Genomic DNA, 18,115 nt, shown 5'->3' on the forward strand with positions numbered 1-18,115 from the left:
ACATATTCCAAAAGTTCAAAGCCACTTTTTGAGTTTTAGTTGAAACTCAAACATTATTTGGGAAAACAACCACAGGCAAGAAGGATTCAGGCCCGAGTGGGCTCACAGCAGGATCGAAAGGGGCTGGTGTTTGGGAGCTGCGATTCTCCTCTTTCTTCCTTCCTGCCCGAAAGAAGGGAAGGGCCTTCTTCCATGAAGGCCGGGCCTCCCACCTCCTGCTCGTCTTCTCAAGGAACTTGGTCCCTATGCTGGTTCCCTCCTTCTGTAGTCAACCCAGCAACACACCACAGTCTCTGCTTTCTCCCCCCTTCAGAAGACAGGCCCTTGAGCTCGTACGCCCCTCTCAGCCCATGCGATTAAACATCTCAAGTCTGTCTACACACATGGTTCCTTGCTTCCCTCTCCTCCCCTCCCTTCTCCCTGATCCTGAACTCAATGCCATGAAGGGGGGTTCCATCTGTAAAATGTCCTATGAGGTTAAAATTTGATTTTTTTGGATTGATTTGCTTTCTTAGCACAGCAGTATTCTACAGGAAGCTATTCTAATAGGAAGAAAATGACAAATCTGAAAAGTAATCTGAAGGAGGAGAAAGGGGGGAGGGTGGGAAGACATAAACCACAGTTGTTAAAAGAGATGTTCAGTTAACCTCTCAGGGATTATTTTTCTTCTTAAACAGTTTTTAAGTTTTAATATGTAAGGCTTTTCAGATTACAACATTAATTAATACAAGACTGCTGTACTGAGAATAATGCAATACAATAATGTGGGAAAAGCAAAGCTAATCCCCCAATTACTCAATCACACCCACCCATAAAAAACCAATATTATGAACACCACATATGTCTTCCCCCTCTTCCTCTAGATACCCTGTTCAGCCACCTGTCTGCCTCCCTGTTCCTGAAAGTGTCCTTGTCAAGATCACCAATGAACCCACCTGGTCAAATCCAAGAACTCTTTCTTCCTTCCTTATTTGACCAACCACACTGAATGCTGTCTGCCACTGCCTCCTTTTAATACCCTTTCCTTGACCTCCTGGCCCTCCCAGTCTGAGGTCTGCTGGTTTTTCTTGTACCTCCCTGGCTACTCCTTCTGGGGCTCCATGCTGGCTCTTCCTCCTACAGCAAACCCCTGGCTGTGGGGCTCCTCAGGTACAGTCTTGAACCTCCCTCACTCTACTCCATGTGATTCTGTCCTTGCCCCAGGTTTAAACAGCACCCTCATACTGAAGATGCCCACGCTTATAACTCCAACTCAGATCTCCCCTTTGAGCATGAGGCTCAAATATCCAACTCCATACTTGACATTGCCACCTGGCTGACAATGTTAACATGCACTACAAACCTGACATGTCCAAAATATTTTTCCTCCTAAACGTGTCCTCCTTGAACCACGGCCAAAAACATGATGTAGAGTACTAGCTGTTCAGATGCGGAATCTCAGAGTATCCTCGATGTGTCCCTTTCCTTGTCCCCTCCATGTGCCATCCCTGATTGTGTCCTGTTGATTCTACATTCCAGGTATTTTCCAAACCTGCTCTCCCCCACATCCATAGTCTCTCCTTTGGTCTAGGCCACTTTATGCCTTACCCAACTACTGCTACAGAGGTCTTCTAGCAGTCTCTGAATCCACATCTGACCCTTCAATCTATTCTCCATAAAATGGAAGATGGCTTTCTTCAATCAGAATATGTCACATTCCAGTGTAAGACCCTGCATGGACCCCCACCACAGCTGGGATCCTCAACAAACCCCACCATGACCATGAGGCCCATCCTCCCCCGTGCTTACCATGCCAGTCCTCTCTCGGGGCCTCTCTGAGGTCAAGTGCTTTGTTCTTAGGGTCTTTGCTTTAACAGCAGGGCTGCTCTCCCCAAACTTCCACATGGTCAGGTCCCTCTTATGTAGCCTTTATGTTTCCACTGACCTAACTAAAGGGTACTTTGGTTGATTACTTGATTCACACTGGGCCCCTCCGCCCCGTCAATTCCTGGCAACAATCCTTATTTATTTTGCTCATGGCTCTTCCCCCCAACTTAAAATTTTCACATTTACTTTCTGTTCACTTGGGTTTGTCTGTCTTTTCTTTTGTCTTTTCTTTCTTTCTTTCTTTTCTTTCTTTCTTTCTTTCTTCCTTTCTTTCTTTCTTTCTTTCTTTCCTTCCTTCCTTCCTTCCCTCCTTCCTTTTCTTTTTCTTTTTTTTTTTTTTTTGCCTGCACTCCTCCAAGGGGCAAAGACCACCGCTCTTTAGGTCACTGTCACATACCTAGTGTTTAGCACAATAACTAGCATACAGAAAATTCTTAATAAACACACAGATTGGATGAATGAGAGTGATTCTCTATCCCATCCCACCTCCCCCCACCAGTGCTGACAAATTTCTGATGGCAGGCGAGGAAGACACCCATTGGAAGCTGTAGATGTACTTGGAGGAGGAAGTCTAGGCAGGGGAGCAGAGGTAGTGCCAGCAACACCCCACACACTCGTGGCCCCTCCTATCGCCAAAGATTCTGAACAATGATTCAAAGATGGCACTTCAATAGTCAAATCTGCAGATTCTCAAGCAATGTGCCAACCACAGTTTAGAGTATTTATACTCTTCTCTGTTCTTTTCCAAATATTTAAATTAGCTATATGAATATTAAACTTTGGAGCTGAACTAGAAATATCCTATAGAAAACATGGAAGGCTCCAAAGTCCTGATGAAGGCAGCGTGTGCACAGTGACTTTTACTTGCACCCTAAATGGTTTTCTGTTTTGACAGTCAATTTCAGAATTACCCACTACCTGAAGTGGGATCAAAGAGCATATTCTCTACTTAAAAATATGTTTGCATGCAAATTTCTTACTTGACACATCCCCAAAAGCAAGGGAATCAAGAGCAAAAATGAACTATTGGAACCTCATCAAGATTAANAGGGGAGAAGAAGGGAGGAAATGGGGGGCAGAGGGAGGGAGGCAAACCATGAGAGACTCTTGAATGCTGAGAACAAACTGAGGACTGATGGGTATGGGGGGGAGGGGAAGAGGGGTGATGGGCATGGAGGAGGGCACTTGTGGGGATGAGCACTGGGTGTTATATGGAAACCAACTTGACAATAAACTATTTAAAAATATGTTTGCATGCATATTAATCTACATCTACTCAGATACATACACATGTATACAAACGAACACAGCTCGAGGCAGGGAGGACACAAGGTGTCTGCTGTTACTTAACTCAGCAGAACCAACTAGCAGATGAGTTTCAATGTGTGAAGAATTTATATTGGCTGCATTTGTCAATACAGCTTGACTAGATAATTTACATTTCCTTCTTTTGAGACATTAACCAAGGTAAATGATGAAGCTTTCTCTAGGGTCTTAATAAAGCCCCAGCATTTTATAACAATTCCTATGCAGAGACCCAGGACTGCCTATATCAGAGAACTCAGCTTCAACTGGGACAATGTGGTGAAGAAGCCAGCCCAGCTTCTCAGGGCAGGGAGTATCCTGCTTAGGACCATTGCAGCACCGGAGAACAGGGCTTAAGCTCCAGTTAAGCCACTGTATGATCAAGGAGAACTCATCTAACTTCTCTACATTGCAGGCTCTTCATCCTGAAAATGGAGATCACGAGAATACTGATTCTCTGAAGAAATGAGATGATGCGCTGAGAACACGGCCATGCAGCCTGGAAGAGTGTGTGCACACAGCCGTGCTCCATTTCCAAGTAACACCTGAATATCCCCTCTCCCTGTCTTTTGCTTTAGACTGAGCTTCCAAAGGCAGGAACAAGAAGAGAAGCTTCCACAGAAGTTGGGACTTAGCTGAGTATTCAAAATGTGTAGAATTTCAGAAAATGGAGTAAAGAAAATGAGCAGTGCCACAATGGAGCACAGAGGAAGGAGAGCCAAGCAGAGGAAGTCTGTAATATGGTGGTCAAGGACTTGTTTTGAAGTTGAGCCTTGATGGTGCTGAGTATTTGGGATGGTGACTTGGTGAGGCAGCACCTTAAAAGGGATGGATGAAGGAGGGCTTCAAGAGTTGGGTACTTGACACAGATAGTGACACACACAGGTGTCTCTGTTTGGTACCCTCACAATGCCTTCCAACTGGCAATATTCTGCCATCACGTTTATCACTATTATAACTTTTTTAATCTACCACTTACATTCAGTCAGCCCTGGAGTGAGCAGGGAATGATCAAGTCTACTTCTCTAAACCCAGGTCGAGGTATACTTGACCCTAATCAAAGGTTATACTTGGGGAAATGGAAGATGTCCTCCTTCTTTATGAACCAATGAAGTTGAGCCATAATGGTTTCTCCTCCAGGGAGATCAGAGAATATCTGTAGCGCTAGGTTTATTTTTACTCACGTTATCAGCCATCAGCCATCAGTGTGATGCAGGCAAAGGGGAGGGGAGGGAAGAACTGTGTAGCGGGTGGAGAGACCACCCTAAGCTCCTATGTTCTCTTCTCCCCATATGCCTAACAGAGCACAGCAGGAAGCCAAAGAACACTTGTCTAAGTGGCAGCCTACATAAAGACATACCCCTGGGGTTTAGGAGTGATACTGTCACAGAAAAGCAGGGGAAAGATTACTCCAAGTCTCTCCTGTGGAGTCTTCTCAATGCAAAGAAAATCAAAGCAATTTTCAGGTTCCAGTTTCTAGACATCCACTTAATCCTGTATTAATTTTTAATCTAGCTTCACCAATTAAGTAGGCAGAAATAATGGACAGACACTGGAATAGATGTACTTGTCTAGGAAAAAAAAAAAAAAAACAATTGAGAAGGTCATCAATTTTGGGCATAGAAGTGTCTTTCTGGGTTCACTGAACAAGAAACAAAGGTCCTGGGCTAGCGTGGTCAAAGTAAATCTGAGGATCTTCTTCTGAATCTGAGTTAGAAGCAACCTGATGCCAACCTTGAGTAAGATCCTGGGGGAAGTCCAGCACAGATAAGAAGACAAAAACAAAACCATAAACACTTCAAGTTTTATTTCACTTTAGAACATACTTTAAATGGAGTTTCAAGCTGCAGCGTGGTGACCAACATTTAAGACTTACATAAAACTCCTCAGATTAAAATACAATGTATATATGTATATGTATGTGTGTGTGTGTGTGTATAAAATACAAATAAATAGATAAGGAAATTAAAATGTCCATTAACATGCAACGGGAGACTAGAAATGAACACTAAAATAAATCATAATATTTATAGGTAATCTTAAACATATTTATGGGCCCTAGTGTCTCCCCTTTTACATGGAGAGCATTTTTATTGTTTAACCCGTTCCACAAGAGTCTGCAAAGTAGTCACTGGGTATTTATATGATACAGAAACATACTTTTAGAGGTAAGGGGGTGTAGGAATTTAGAAACCTTTTAGTTTAATTTATTTTAGAAGTGAAAAAAAAACAATTGAGCTACAGAGAGTGCAAATAATTTATCTGATAACAAAATGTGAAGAGTAGCACAGCTGTGGAGTTCTGCATTCTAGTCTCGGCTCTGTCCATTATTTATGGTGTTACTTTTTTGTTCAAACATATTGACTTTTAATTTCCTCATCTGTAAAATGAGCAGCCTCAACTACATGAACCCTAATGTAAATGCAATTGGAAAGCATACAACTTTGTCCACAGCCCAAAACACATTAGTGAAAGAACAGACCACCTAGAAAAAGCAAAGAGGCAGCTATGAAATTAGAGACCTGACCCCCTCTCCAAAGGTTGATCTGTGAGGTAAAGGTCCTACTGAGCCGGTCTTACAAGGATGGCTTGTGCCCACATCCTTTACAGGAAATAGCGCAGGAAGGTGGTTGGGATCTGGTTTTCCCAGTCAAGAAGATGACTCTAGCATGGAGTCGAATATCTGGAGAGTCATCTGGCCTCCAGCTTACCTGGTTTCCTCATCCTGCCACAGAGATAACCCTGTGACACTTCATCTTGATTCTAATTCTCAGGGGTCCCATCTCCCCTTGCATTACACTTCTGCTGAAGTCAAGACCAGAGTTCAAGAAGTACATATTACTCATGTTCTGGAAGCAATATTAAAGGTCTTTCTTCATGGGAGAAGAGCATCTTTAAAGGGCACTTCTCTCTTGATAGAGTGTGATTTCTGCCATCCATAATTACATCTTAATATTCACCCTTTTCAGTCTTTGTTTTTCTAATCTTGAACCTGAGGTTTAGGTACCTGGCCAGCACGTGGCATTTAGGTTCCTTGGTCTCAGGGTCCACACCAAAAATATTTGCTGAGGGCCTGTTTTGTCTTGTGTCACAGACTGCTACTTGTCCCTCAATTTTATATCTATTCTCCTGTTTCTTCAATAAAAAGGCCCTACTTTTTAGCTGCAGACTAAAACATCTCTAAACCCCCTTGTACTACACGTGGCCACATGAGTACTTTTTCATCAACAAGACAAAAGCAGCCATAATACATATCACTATTAGCACACATGTTTATAAGACAGCGGGGATGTATGTTCCCTCCCTCTTCTCCTTCCCTACTGCTGCTTTCCTGTTGGCTGGAAAGCAGACATTGGTATGACTGGATGGCCAGCAGCATTCGAGGACCATTAAGTGATGCTGGGAACAGAAGCCACATGTGACGAAGCAGCGAGAGAGAAGGAGCTTGGATTCCTCACACCTTAGATATCATGACAGCCCTGGACTGATTCCTCTTGTACTTCTTTTATGTGAGAGGGAAACACACATCTCTCTTCTGTAAGCCATGGTTATTTTGATGTCTCCTGCTGCTCACAGCTGAATCTAATCTGAATAATATACCTTTAGATTCAGATTCATTTTTAAAAACAATTATTAAATGACAAAAGATAAGTGCCATTAGCACATATGCTGTTATTCATAGATGATACCATGCTACTGATTTAGTGCTAATAGGAAGGAAGTTACTCACAACTTTGTTTTCTAGAGGATAATGAAATATGACATTCTTTCCCCAAGCTAATTGCTAGCAGTAGCCTGAAAACTACCCACCTGCACAGGAGCAAAGCTCAGTAACCTGCAACTTTTTGTGGATCTCAAAAGCCATGACTCTTAGAAGAATGTAAACAAAATCTGGATCTACTTAAGTGGCTTTATTACATTTAATAGCAAACTCAGTATTATCTGTAGATATCTGAAATATTACAAATTGTGTATGTACTAAGGATGAACAAATCTCCAATGAATATAGTCATTGCCTATGGACTGAGTTTACGCATGGCCTGATCCCTGACATTTAGGGCCTCTAATACAATATCATTAAAGAACAAAAAACCTAGATGGCCTTCCAGAAGCGAATCTGAGCCATTCAAATTAAATCAACACCCGTTTAACTCATTAATATTTCAGCAAAATAAACAGAGCCACCCCCCTGATGCTGAGTCACCACCATGTCCCCGAGGAGAGCCAAGCAACAGGGAGGGCTTCCTTTACCTGGCTGCCCATGCCTAAGTCACCAGGATGGGTGCAGCTATTTTCCTGGTCCCCACCTCAATGCAAACCCCGTTTCCTCAGAGCAAAGTTCAGAGAAGCTCTGAGCAACGTTAGCACAGGCCTTGCTTTCACCCATGTTGCCCTAGTGAAGCCCCCCTTGAAGGCTCAAGAAACCTCCCCAGGCTTCTCCTTACAGGGACTGGCTGCTCAATTCTCAAAGCCACCCTGTGGCTTCTACTGAGAGAGGGTTATATATTTGTGGGCTGCTACAGAGTAATGTCCTTTTAAAACACATGGAAGGGACTTTATTTACGGCATATAGACTGCAGGGCTACTAACTTGGGCCCCGTAACTTATTTCTGTATTGTAAGCTAACAAGGAAACAAACTCTTTATCACCCATTACAAATTACTTTAACACAGCTGATATGAAGAGGGGAAAGAGACACACATGCATACCCTCTGAATGTGAATATATGCCCTCCATCTAGAGTGCCTGCATCACAGAGATCTAAAGGGTGGGGATCTGGTCATGCAAGAATGTGCCACTGTGAAGTCTAAGGTCACAAATAACCTCGATGCGCAGGTACTAAATCATCACCAACAAGTGGTTCGACTTAAAGCAGTTTCCTAATCACATGCAAGCACAGTGACCCCTCAAAAAGTTCTTTATGAAAATGCTCCCACACTCACTCTTCATGGACATCTCCGAAGATTTCAAATCGATACCTAACTGGGAGAACACAGCACGAGAGAAAAACATCACCACCAGTTCAGCGGTCAGCTCAGTGAGGATGTGGATGAGTCAATAGTCAAAAACTGCGATGCGCCATGTGCTTAGCATGGGACCTAACAAACGTTCAAAGACTAATTCATGTTCTGAGAACAGGTTCTCTGAATGGCAAAGCCTGTATTAGCAACCACAAATCAGAGATCACCAAGGTTGGAAAACTCTACACGGAAGAAAACAATTCCCAGTCCTTCTACCCCATGGCATCTTGGTAAACCCAAAGAATTATTTAATTTTAACATTTCTTCTCAGTTACAAAGCAAACCACCTTTGGGATGTTCCTGATGTTTCAAATGCATTCCTGCAGGTAAACCTCAGAAAAGTCCCTACTAAGCATCAGAAAACAGGAAGTAAGATAATCCAATCCATTAAATACTTAGAATTCTTACTATTTTCCTACTATGTTGTTTGCTTTCACCATAAAATTAGACCTTTCTTCAAAATTTGTGTCTTTTATGAAATGCAGAAACTGTTGATAATGGAGTTTATTCACAGTACACTCAGTTCACTGTTCTTTTTCAGGTCTATAAATTTTGTCTTTTATTTGGGGAGGAAAAAGGCCAATCTCTCAGCTGGCTGGGCAAAAATGAGATACTGAGAAACCAGAAGTGCATCTTGCTACACTATGCATCATGCCATGTTCAACCATAGTGCAAACACCATTCCATCCACAAGTGACAGGAGGCAACCTCACTGCACAGGATACTGAGGGCACGGTGTCCTTCTTTAATTTGCTGTAAAATTGTGAAAGTAACCTGCGACAAAAAGGCAGAGGCAGTCTCTGAATGAGGGTGGTGGTAAGAGCAGTCAGCAGTGTCCTAGGGAACTGGGAATCATGAAGCACCCAGCCCTTAAAGCCCTGCCCAATTTCCACTCCTCCCATGAAGGCCTCCTCCTACACCCCAGCCAGGGTGGTGGTTAACACTGCAGCTCTGACTGAAGGCTGCACCTTCCCCTTGCTCACTGAGAGAAGGTGTCTGACCTTTCAGATCTGTGTGTTTCAACTCTCTGTTGAGTTACAGTCTATACATTTCCCACGGACAGTGCCTTGTGTCTAGAAATCCTCTGTATTCAAACAGTACCACCAGCATTGAAGGTCATGTCATACTTGCCGACAGACTCAATTTAACTACCACCTCCCTATTACCTCACTTTTGTTTAAAATGAAACACATGGCTGATTATAAATGTAGACGGATTTTTCACACAAATCACTGATCACCAAACTTATTTTATAAATGTAATTTCTTTTTTTAAATGTTTTTATTTTTATTTTTGAGAGAGCAAGAGAGTGTGAGCAGGTAGGGGGCAGAGACAGAAGGCAACAAAGAATCTGAAGCAGGCTCCAGGCTCTGAGCTGTCACACAGAGACTGACACAGGGCTCAAACTCACAAACCTCAAGATCATCACCTGAGCCAAAGTCGGATGCTTAACCGACTGAGCCACTCAGGGACTTCTTATAAATGTAATTTCTAATGTTCAGTATTTCAGCTTCTTTTAAAAGATATGGGCACAGAAGTTCTAATCAATATTATGTGGACATAGTATTCACAATTAAAAAAAAGAAAAGAAAAAGACAAGATTAGTCAATTGCAGATTTGATAAATCTACCTAAAACTAAATTTTTACACATACCCCGGACTGGAAAAGAAACAGTTTATCCAGGATCTGATTTTCAAAAGTATATTTCTGGTACAGGTCAATTTTCTACTTACAGCTGTAGTCAGGAATGGATCAAGGCTGTAACAGACAGCAGCTTTGTTCTATGTCTGGTAGCAAAACACCACGCCATATGCCCTGCACCCCTCTACCCGCCCCCCCGTCCAAAGTCAAGATGGGTCGTGAGCGAATGTATAACACACACGAGTCATCCTCTGTGGCTTATTTAGCTATGTGTGTCTTTGACCCTTCTCTCTCTCCAAGGCTTGGTCTATCTCATCAGCTACACCACCGGGCACATGTGCAGAGTCATGGCCACCATTAATTGCGTGGACCAACCATGCAGCATAATCTGTGCTCCAGTACATCCTCCAAACCATAACATGCCTCAAAGAATATAAGAAGGAACGACAAACAGCCCAGGGGATCTTCTTTTTAAATCACGTATGGAATAAATATAAACACTAGGCTCAAGAGGAATCAAAAGTGACATTACCCTGAAGTGGCAAAAAACAAAATGATCCTTCTCCCCACAAAATGCTGTGGTTTCTATTACACACCATCAGGATGTTTTTCATTCATGCGCAAATCCCTCTCTAGGGCCTGCTTTTACAACGGTAGGTCATTGTTGGCAACACCACTGAGAGCCTAATCACAGTGTAAGAACATCTGTCATGCTCCCATTTCATGTCACAGCTCTGCTGATGCACTTGCATCTAAACCACTGCACAATGGATTTTAAGTCATAGGAGTCTACAATTTTGTGACATCAAAGGGCATTTCAAAGGCAGCTGTAAACGAAAGAATTCTATTTTGATAACTCAATGCAGTATCTCTGATGTGTATAATCAATAGATACAAAATCTCCTATTGGCATTATACATATACTCTGCTCACAGGCGTATCTCCACTCTCTAAAATATGGAAATAAAGAATCGTGCATCAAGGTCTGTAATGTAATGTGTTCTGTCCAGTTACTATCCTTTTTTTGCTTTTCAAGTCTATTTATTTTGAGAAAGAGAGAAAGTTCACGCACAAGCAGAGAGAGAGAAAGATCTCATGTGGGCTCTGAGCTGTCAGCAGAGCCCAATTCGGGGCTCGAACTCATAAATTGTGAGGTCATGACCTGAGCTGAAACCAAGAGATGGATGCGTTATTAACTGACTGAGCTACCCAGGCGCCCCATCCAGTTACTATCTTTTTAATATTTACCATCTTCTTTTCCTTCCTGTACTGCACAGTAGAAACAAAAGGTTGGTTTTGAGTAGCTCAACATCACAGAAGTTTTCTTTGTGAGGTCGAGAGCCAGACACAGAGGAGTTCAGTTTTCCAGTGATATAGGCAACTGGCATCACCCAAGCACATCTCTCCCCCAGTCAAATGTGGGAATGTCAGGCTATGTACGTGGCTGAGAGACTTCTACTCCACCAAGCATTTGCTCAATTGTGAAGTTTTGCCTTTTCACTTATAAATGAAAATGATACATAAGAGGTGGTAACCAGCTTCTTTGTGTATCACCTACAGAGAACATTACTATCACCGGCAAGGAAAAGAACAGCTACTTGATGGGAGACACAACCCCAACCATCCTCACTGTGAGAAGAGCTACTTCTCTGCAAGATGCCGCCTCCCTGGCAGCTACTGCCCTCACCCACACTCCAAAGACAATCACATACTTGAGCACTAATTATTTGTGGGAAGCCAGAAAAGAGAGGGGGATAATGTGTCTTTTTTTTTGATAGAGAGCTGCAGGGCCGCATTGCAGCAATGAGAAGACAGGGGGCTATCTTGGGTGACTGCCCCATTCTAGGCAGCCACGGCTGCACCTCTGGGGGCAGAAGAGGGATGGTCACTGGGTACCGCTCGGGCATCTCTGGCATTACTGACGGGAGAGGCAATGGTGTGCATTGGCGCGTGTGCACACCCTGGCTCCGGGGATGCTGAAGCGAAGACTAGACACAGGCCCTGGGGAGGCCGAATGTTACATCTGATAGGGGCAAATATTCCAGACACAGCGAAAAGGTATTACAGCAAAGAACGACAGCTTAAAAATGATTTTTAAAGTCTAATACAGGACTAGGGTGAATTAGCGAACCATGGAAGCACCAGACGGGCTACTGGCTCCCACTGGATATCTCCCCAGGCAACAGCTCACCTTGAAAACGAAAGAAGCAGTAAGCCAAAATAGATACAGAAGACTAATAGTCTGTTATATTTATTTCTAATATTGATTGAAAAAATCGATTTATATTCTATGTGCCAGACACTTAATATACATCATTTCAAATAATCCTGTAGGAATCCTTTACAATAGATATCATCCCTATTTTATAGCTAAAAAAAAACTGTGGCAGAAAAGGTTAAGTGACTTACCCAATGTCACCCAACGAGTATATGCACATTTCAGGCCTGATAGAGTTTCATGACAAAGGACCTGCGCATCTACTGGGAACATTCTGATTTCATAAGTGCTTTTTACCATAGGCCAGGGATCAGCAAACTTTTTCTCAGAGGGACGAATGCTAAGTATTTTAGATTTCGTGGGCTATGCAGTCCCCACTGCATCCCCGCTGTTAATGCACCAAACCAGCCACAGACAATACGTAAACAAACGGGCATGGCTGTTCTCCCATAAAACCAGAGGCCAGTGTGCCAACTCCAGGTATAGAACGAGGACCAACAAACTGCAGCCCTGGGCCAGGGCCAGCTCACCATGGGTTTTTGTAAACAATGCTTTATATTATTTAAGATCTAGCTCTAGCCCGTCATCTAGACCATTTCTAGACAGCTGAAGGATAACTCAACGAGCTAAAATAATGCCCTAGTTTCACAGAAACATTCTTGGGGGAGCGTTCAGTTCTTTGTTCTAAACTTCCATAACAAACACTGTTCTGCTTCCTAATCTGTGGTCTGTGTGGTCCAGCTCCCCAGGTGGGTGAGTCCTGATAAACACCTGACAGATGATCTCTCACTTCAAAGGCACAGAGACATTCTATGTCATCAATAAACCACTCAGCTTCTGGAAGACTCAATGCCTTTGGGGAGCTGAAAAAACAAAAAAGGAAATTCTTAACCTGAAAGGATGGGTGGCCAGAACCTGAATAATCAGTTAACTCATTCACTCTAATGTTTTATGGAGTGTCTACTCTGTGCCAGGTGGAAATACACATGAACGTCAGACGGCAAAGACTGACGCGTAGCACTGGGATAAATACTTTATGTGCAGTAATTCTGTGCTGTTACTGGTGACACCACAAGACCTGAGCTACACTGTAACCCACTCTCAAGCAAGCAGATAAATGGTATTGCCGTGATGCTACCACAGTAGACCCCCCACCCAGGGGACTCTGGTTTCCTGTCGAGAGCACAGCCACGGGAGGAGAGCCCAAGAGCTCTAGGAGGGCAGGGACCATGCTGGCTCCACCCCCAGAGAGAGCAGGAGCGCCAAGAAGACCTGTTGACTGTATTACTATGGATTACCTCTATGGCTCCTGACGAATTAGGGTGTTAATGGTCGGGCCTGACAGTCAGATTTTCTAACTCTCATGTTACCAGGATCACATGCTCCATACCTGGACTGTCTGGTAATCAGAAGCATCAATCCCTTTCACGGTAACCTCTCGGAAGACTCGTGGCTCCAGCTCCTCTTTGGTGAGGTCACAGTGATAAATGATACCTAGAAGGAAGCGGAAGTCCTGGTTTAGTCCACAAACTCACTGGCTGCAAGGGGGCAAGGGTCACACAGCACAAGTGGATGCCATGAATCACAAGAGAGGAGCATTAGTTGGAGACCTAGGTATTCTCTGCTGCCATGTAAGGGTCACTACACCAAGAGTGCTTATTAGAACAGTCTGGTGCATGGAGTGTTCATTTTTCATCACTGCCACCACACATGGCCTTCCTTTTTACAACCTTTTATATCTGTTGTATACATCTAAGAAGATTCCAAGCATTCCTTGAGTATGAGAAGAGGTAAAAACGTTAACACTGGAAATGGAACAGGTCTTCCCTATGCTGGGTCACTTAGGAGTGCAGGTCAAAGAAGACTGGAAACTTCATGTAGGGCCACTTCACCTGAGAGGTGAGTAAGATGGAAAACTCAAATGACTGACCCCAAGTCAACAGCCAGCCAGGGGTCTCTTGATGGGAACTCTGGGGCTCCAGTTACTGGACACCCATGTGGACAGCAATCAGGGACCAGAGATGATCAGGTACCATTTTAGAACCGCTTTTTAAATTTTTATTATCCCAGCAATTGTGCACAACACAAATTAATGAATATACACCAAGAATGCCAGCTTATTTAAACAGTTAACTAAAATTCCATTTCCTGAATTTAATGCTATTACATTCTAACACTTAAGAACTAAATCAAAGAAACAGTAAGACGAGTTGTTACTACTTGAAAACTATGACACTGCAGTGGTTTGTGAAACAGAATTAGTCATCCAGAGTGGCTGGTGTGGAAACAGCCCTCCCACACTATACTTTAAACATACACTGTCAAATAGATGAAAAATCAATTTAGTGATCCCAAAACTTGCTGGAAAACTTGAAACTAAATGGTACCCCCATAGGGCACATTCTAAATGACTGATCAGGTATTAAAATGGTGGCTTTCTTTCTTCTCAACTCCTCTGTGCATGTATTTCATTAACAGATGAGAAACCCCCAGTGGCAAAGAATAATATGTTTACACTCATTAATAGCACAGCTGCTGATCCCTATGAATGTCATTGCAATTCTCACGCTTACAGACAAATTAAGGTATTAATAGGACATATGATTAATATTGACAGAAGATATGTAACATGACCAAAGTATTGGCTTTCCTAGTTTAAGTTATACTTGGGTATTTATTAAAAACATCTTGATACAGAAAGTACTTCCAATCTGCACTTTGGGCATACATTCTAATGTTCCAGATATACTGAATACTGGCCTTGCCTAGAGGAATGTAATCTTGAAGGCAGGGCTATTTTCAGATATATGTTAATTTTTGAATAGCTTATTGATCAGTACTTGCCTCCCTTCTTCAAAACACAAAAAAATCAGAATCCTTGGGAAAAAAAAAAAACCTCAACAACCAAACAACTAACAAAAAAGACCTAGCATGTGCTATTTGAGCACCTGACTCACTCAGGTATCACTGCAACCTGTTCTACAGTGAATGACAAAGGACCTGGCAGCCAGGATTCCTACCTCTGACAGTTGCTGGGCCAATGACCTTAGAAAAGTCACCAAAGTATTAGAATGCAAATTCCTTTGTGAAAGGCAATAAATAGGAAATGTACTCTAACTGCTGGTTTATCTGAAGATTCCCTGGGTAGCTCAGTCAGTCTGACCTTGGCTCAGGTCCTGACTTCACAGTTCATGAGGTCAAGCCCCTCACCGGACTCTCTGCTGTCATTGCAGAGCCCACTTCAGACCCTCTGTCTCGCTCTGTCTGCCCATCCCCCCACTCACGTGCACTCACTCTCTCTCTCAAAAATAAGCATTAAAAAAAAATCAATAATATAAAAAAATAAATGTCTGTTTACCTGGAAAAACTATGGCATCAAGTCCTCTAACAGGAGAATGAAATAAGTATGCAAAAGGGGCTGGCTACTGTGCAGAGGAAGAGTGCCAAGTACCTGAGTTCTATCCTTCTGTCCTGTGCCAAAGTGGCACCTGGAAGGAGGCTGGGTTAACCCTGAAGATACCAGTGATTAATACATTTGATCAATACCTTCTTTTCACAGATCCATCTGGGTTAGCCCAGGTTAGCCCAAGGCACATACACATAACGTGAATCCCTATAATCTAATGATGTTTTGCGTCCTGTCTGATTTGACTTGGCAAACTCAAGGAAGGTGGGGTTTGGAGAAAACATCTTGGAATCATAAAGTGGAGAGGGCTGGTTAGATGATCTCTAAGACATAAATGTCCACATATCAGGGTGAAAGAGAGACTTGGGTTACAGAAGGCCCTGAGGCCAGAGGAGGTGTCTGGACTTGAGGAGATGGGTGTCCTGATGAAAGCAGTGGTTTAGCAAAGCCATTCTAGTAACAGGAAGGAGGCAGGGATGATCAGCTCATGTATCACCAATAATGCATAATAAATGTAAAGAGGTAAAAGAAATGGGAGTAGGAGTTAAAAGGAAGGGACAACTCTGGGAAAAACTGTGAAAGAAAAATCCGAGGACCTGAAACACTGCTGTGTACAGAGAAGGCAAAAGAACTTTGGAAAAGATGACCCACATTGACCCACCCATGTAGGGTGGGTTTTAATGTTATTAAAAGAAAAAAAACACAAATGCAAACTAAAACAAGTCTTGAAAATGTCTGCACTCCTTGGTATTTACACAGAGGAGCTGAGAAGTTATGTCCACACAAAAATCTGCACACGGATGTTTATAGCAGCTTTATTCGTAACTGCTCAAACTTGGTAGGTACCAAGATGTCCTTCAGAAGATGAATGTGTAAATACACCTTGGTACATCAAGACAATGGAATATTATTCAGGGCTAAAGAAATAAGTGATCAAGCCCATGAAAAGACACGGAGGAATCTTAAATGCGGAGTACTAAGTGAAAGAAGCCAGTCTGGAAAGTCTGCATACTGTATGATTCCAACCATATGACAGTCTGGAAAAGACAAAACTGTGGAGACAGTGGTTGCCGGGGCCGGNGAGGATTTTTAGGGCAGTGAAAATATCCTATAGGATACTAGTATGATGGATACATGTCATGATGCATTTGTCCAAACCCACAGAATGTACACCACCACCAAGGGTCAACCATAATGTAAACTAGGGACTTTGGGTGATTATGATGTATAAGTGTAAGTTCATCAATTGTAACAATTGTACTACTGCGGTAGGAGATGCTGATAAGTGGGGGGGGGGGGAGTCTGTGTGTGTGTGGGGGCAAGAAGAATACAGGAAATCTCTGTACCTTCCCCTCAGTTTTGCTGTGTACTGTGTACCTAAAACTGCTCTAAAAAAGTAAAATCTTAAATTTTTTTTTTCTTTTTTTGCCTTTCCCAAGGCCTCCTTGCTCATCTCTATTTCCCACCACCATACACCTAGGACTTGCTGTACTGGATTATTACAACATGCAAGTCTGTCTGGAGCTAACCTTAGACAACCCTCTGAGGCTCCGTGAACACAGAATTAATCAGCATAACCACTAAGTGGTTTGAGCCACAGGGAGTAAGCGCATTGTGTTCCAAATTGCCCTGAATCCTTGGTTTTCTCCCCAAGTTTGACTCAAGGTACAAAAGTCCTAAGTAGCTTGGGCTCAAGACACATAGCCTTCACCATGAGCCTCCATGAGAAACAAAGTCAGCTGGTGTGTACTGGCCAGATGCACCTCATGTCCTAAACTGCTGGAGTTGCAGTTAATTTTGGCCCTACGGCTTTACTTATAATTCAGTAACTCTGTTGTTTACCACAGGAGTAGACAGCTAATCTTCAGGGAAAGGCAGCCTCTGAGCTGGTGTGTATGTGCGTGGACATACATATATACACATACTGACAGTTCTTGCTTTCGTGAGATCCAGTTTACTGATCTGGTGGCCGTTTTTACTTTGGACCAGAAGGTGGAAGTCTGGAAGCCCCGTTCTCTGATTTTGGATATCAAATGGCATTAAGGGGAGAAGACAGAAAGATGGAGGTAAAATGAGTAAGAAAAGATAAAGGGCAAGAATAAGAATAAGGCATTACAATAATAAATTAAAGCCTGTTGAGAAACTGGCCTGCAGTATAGAACTTTTCAACCTTCACATAGTTGCAGCTAGTGTTTCATTCCTTGGCCCAGAACCCATCTTTTTAGTCTAGGACACTGAGCCCTCTCTTCCCCAGGTAATGATGAGCTTGCTCCTGAAATAAATGGTCACATGGAGTCACTGAGGAGGCGTACAGGTCTTTGGGGGCTGGCTTTTATTAAGAAAGGGTGAGTCACCCCTACCTTATTCTCCTCTTTGCCCTTTATCCATTTAAACTGTTTAAGCTATGAGATTTTCAAAGTAAAATTTCTGGAACCAGTGCAAATTGGGGAAATAAACTGCAGAATCCGCAGAATGGCAATCTGGAGGAAATGGATGTTTTTTTTCTTGGTTCCTGTCCACTGGCTGCCACTGTACCCTCAGGCCCCAGGGCAGGAGAGACGTGATGCAAGACTCCCGAACACGGGGTTCCTGACCTGTCAGCGTGACTCCTGGCACTGGTCCTGGTTTCTGCAGGGCTGTGGGCACTTTTCCTCCCC

The 18,115-nt window shown here is 43.0% G+C and overlaps 1 protein-coding gene across 1 annotated transcript in view; it reads right to left on the minus strand.

Annotated features, from left to right (window-relative positions):
• PREP (prolyl endopeptidase) overlaps positions 1-18,115 on the minus strand; it is a 115,743-nt gene that overhangs the window by 30,991 nt on the left and 66,637 nt on the right. The window contains exon 10 of the mRNA XM_077780038.1: positions 13,443-13,546. Coding sequence (XP_077636164.1) covers positions 13,443-13,546 — 104 coding nt within the window. The remainder of the gene's footprint in view (positions 1-13,442; positions 13,547-18,115) is intronic.

This window comes from Crocuta crocuta, unplaced genomic scaffold, assembly GCF_008692635.1.
Source record: "Crocuta crocuta isolate KB4526 unplaced genomic scaffold, BGI_CrCroc_1.0 scaffold147, whole genome shotgun sequence".
Classification (NCBI taxonomy): Eukaryota; Metazoa; Chordata; class Mammalia; order Carnivora; family Hyaenidae; genus Crocuta; species Crocuta crocuta.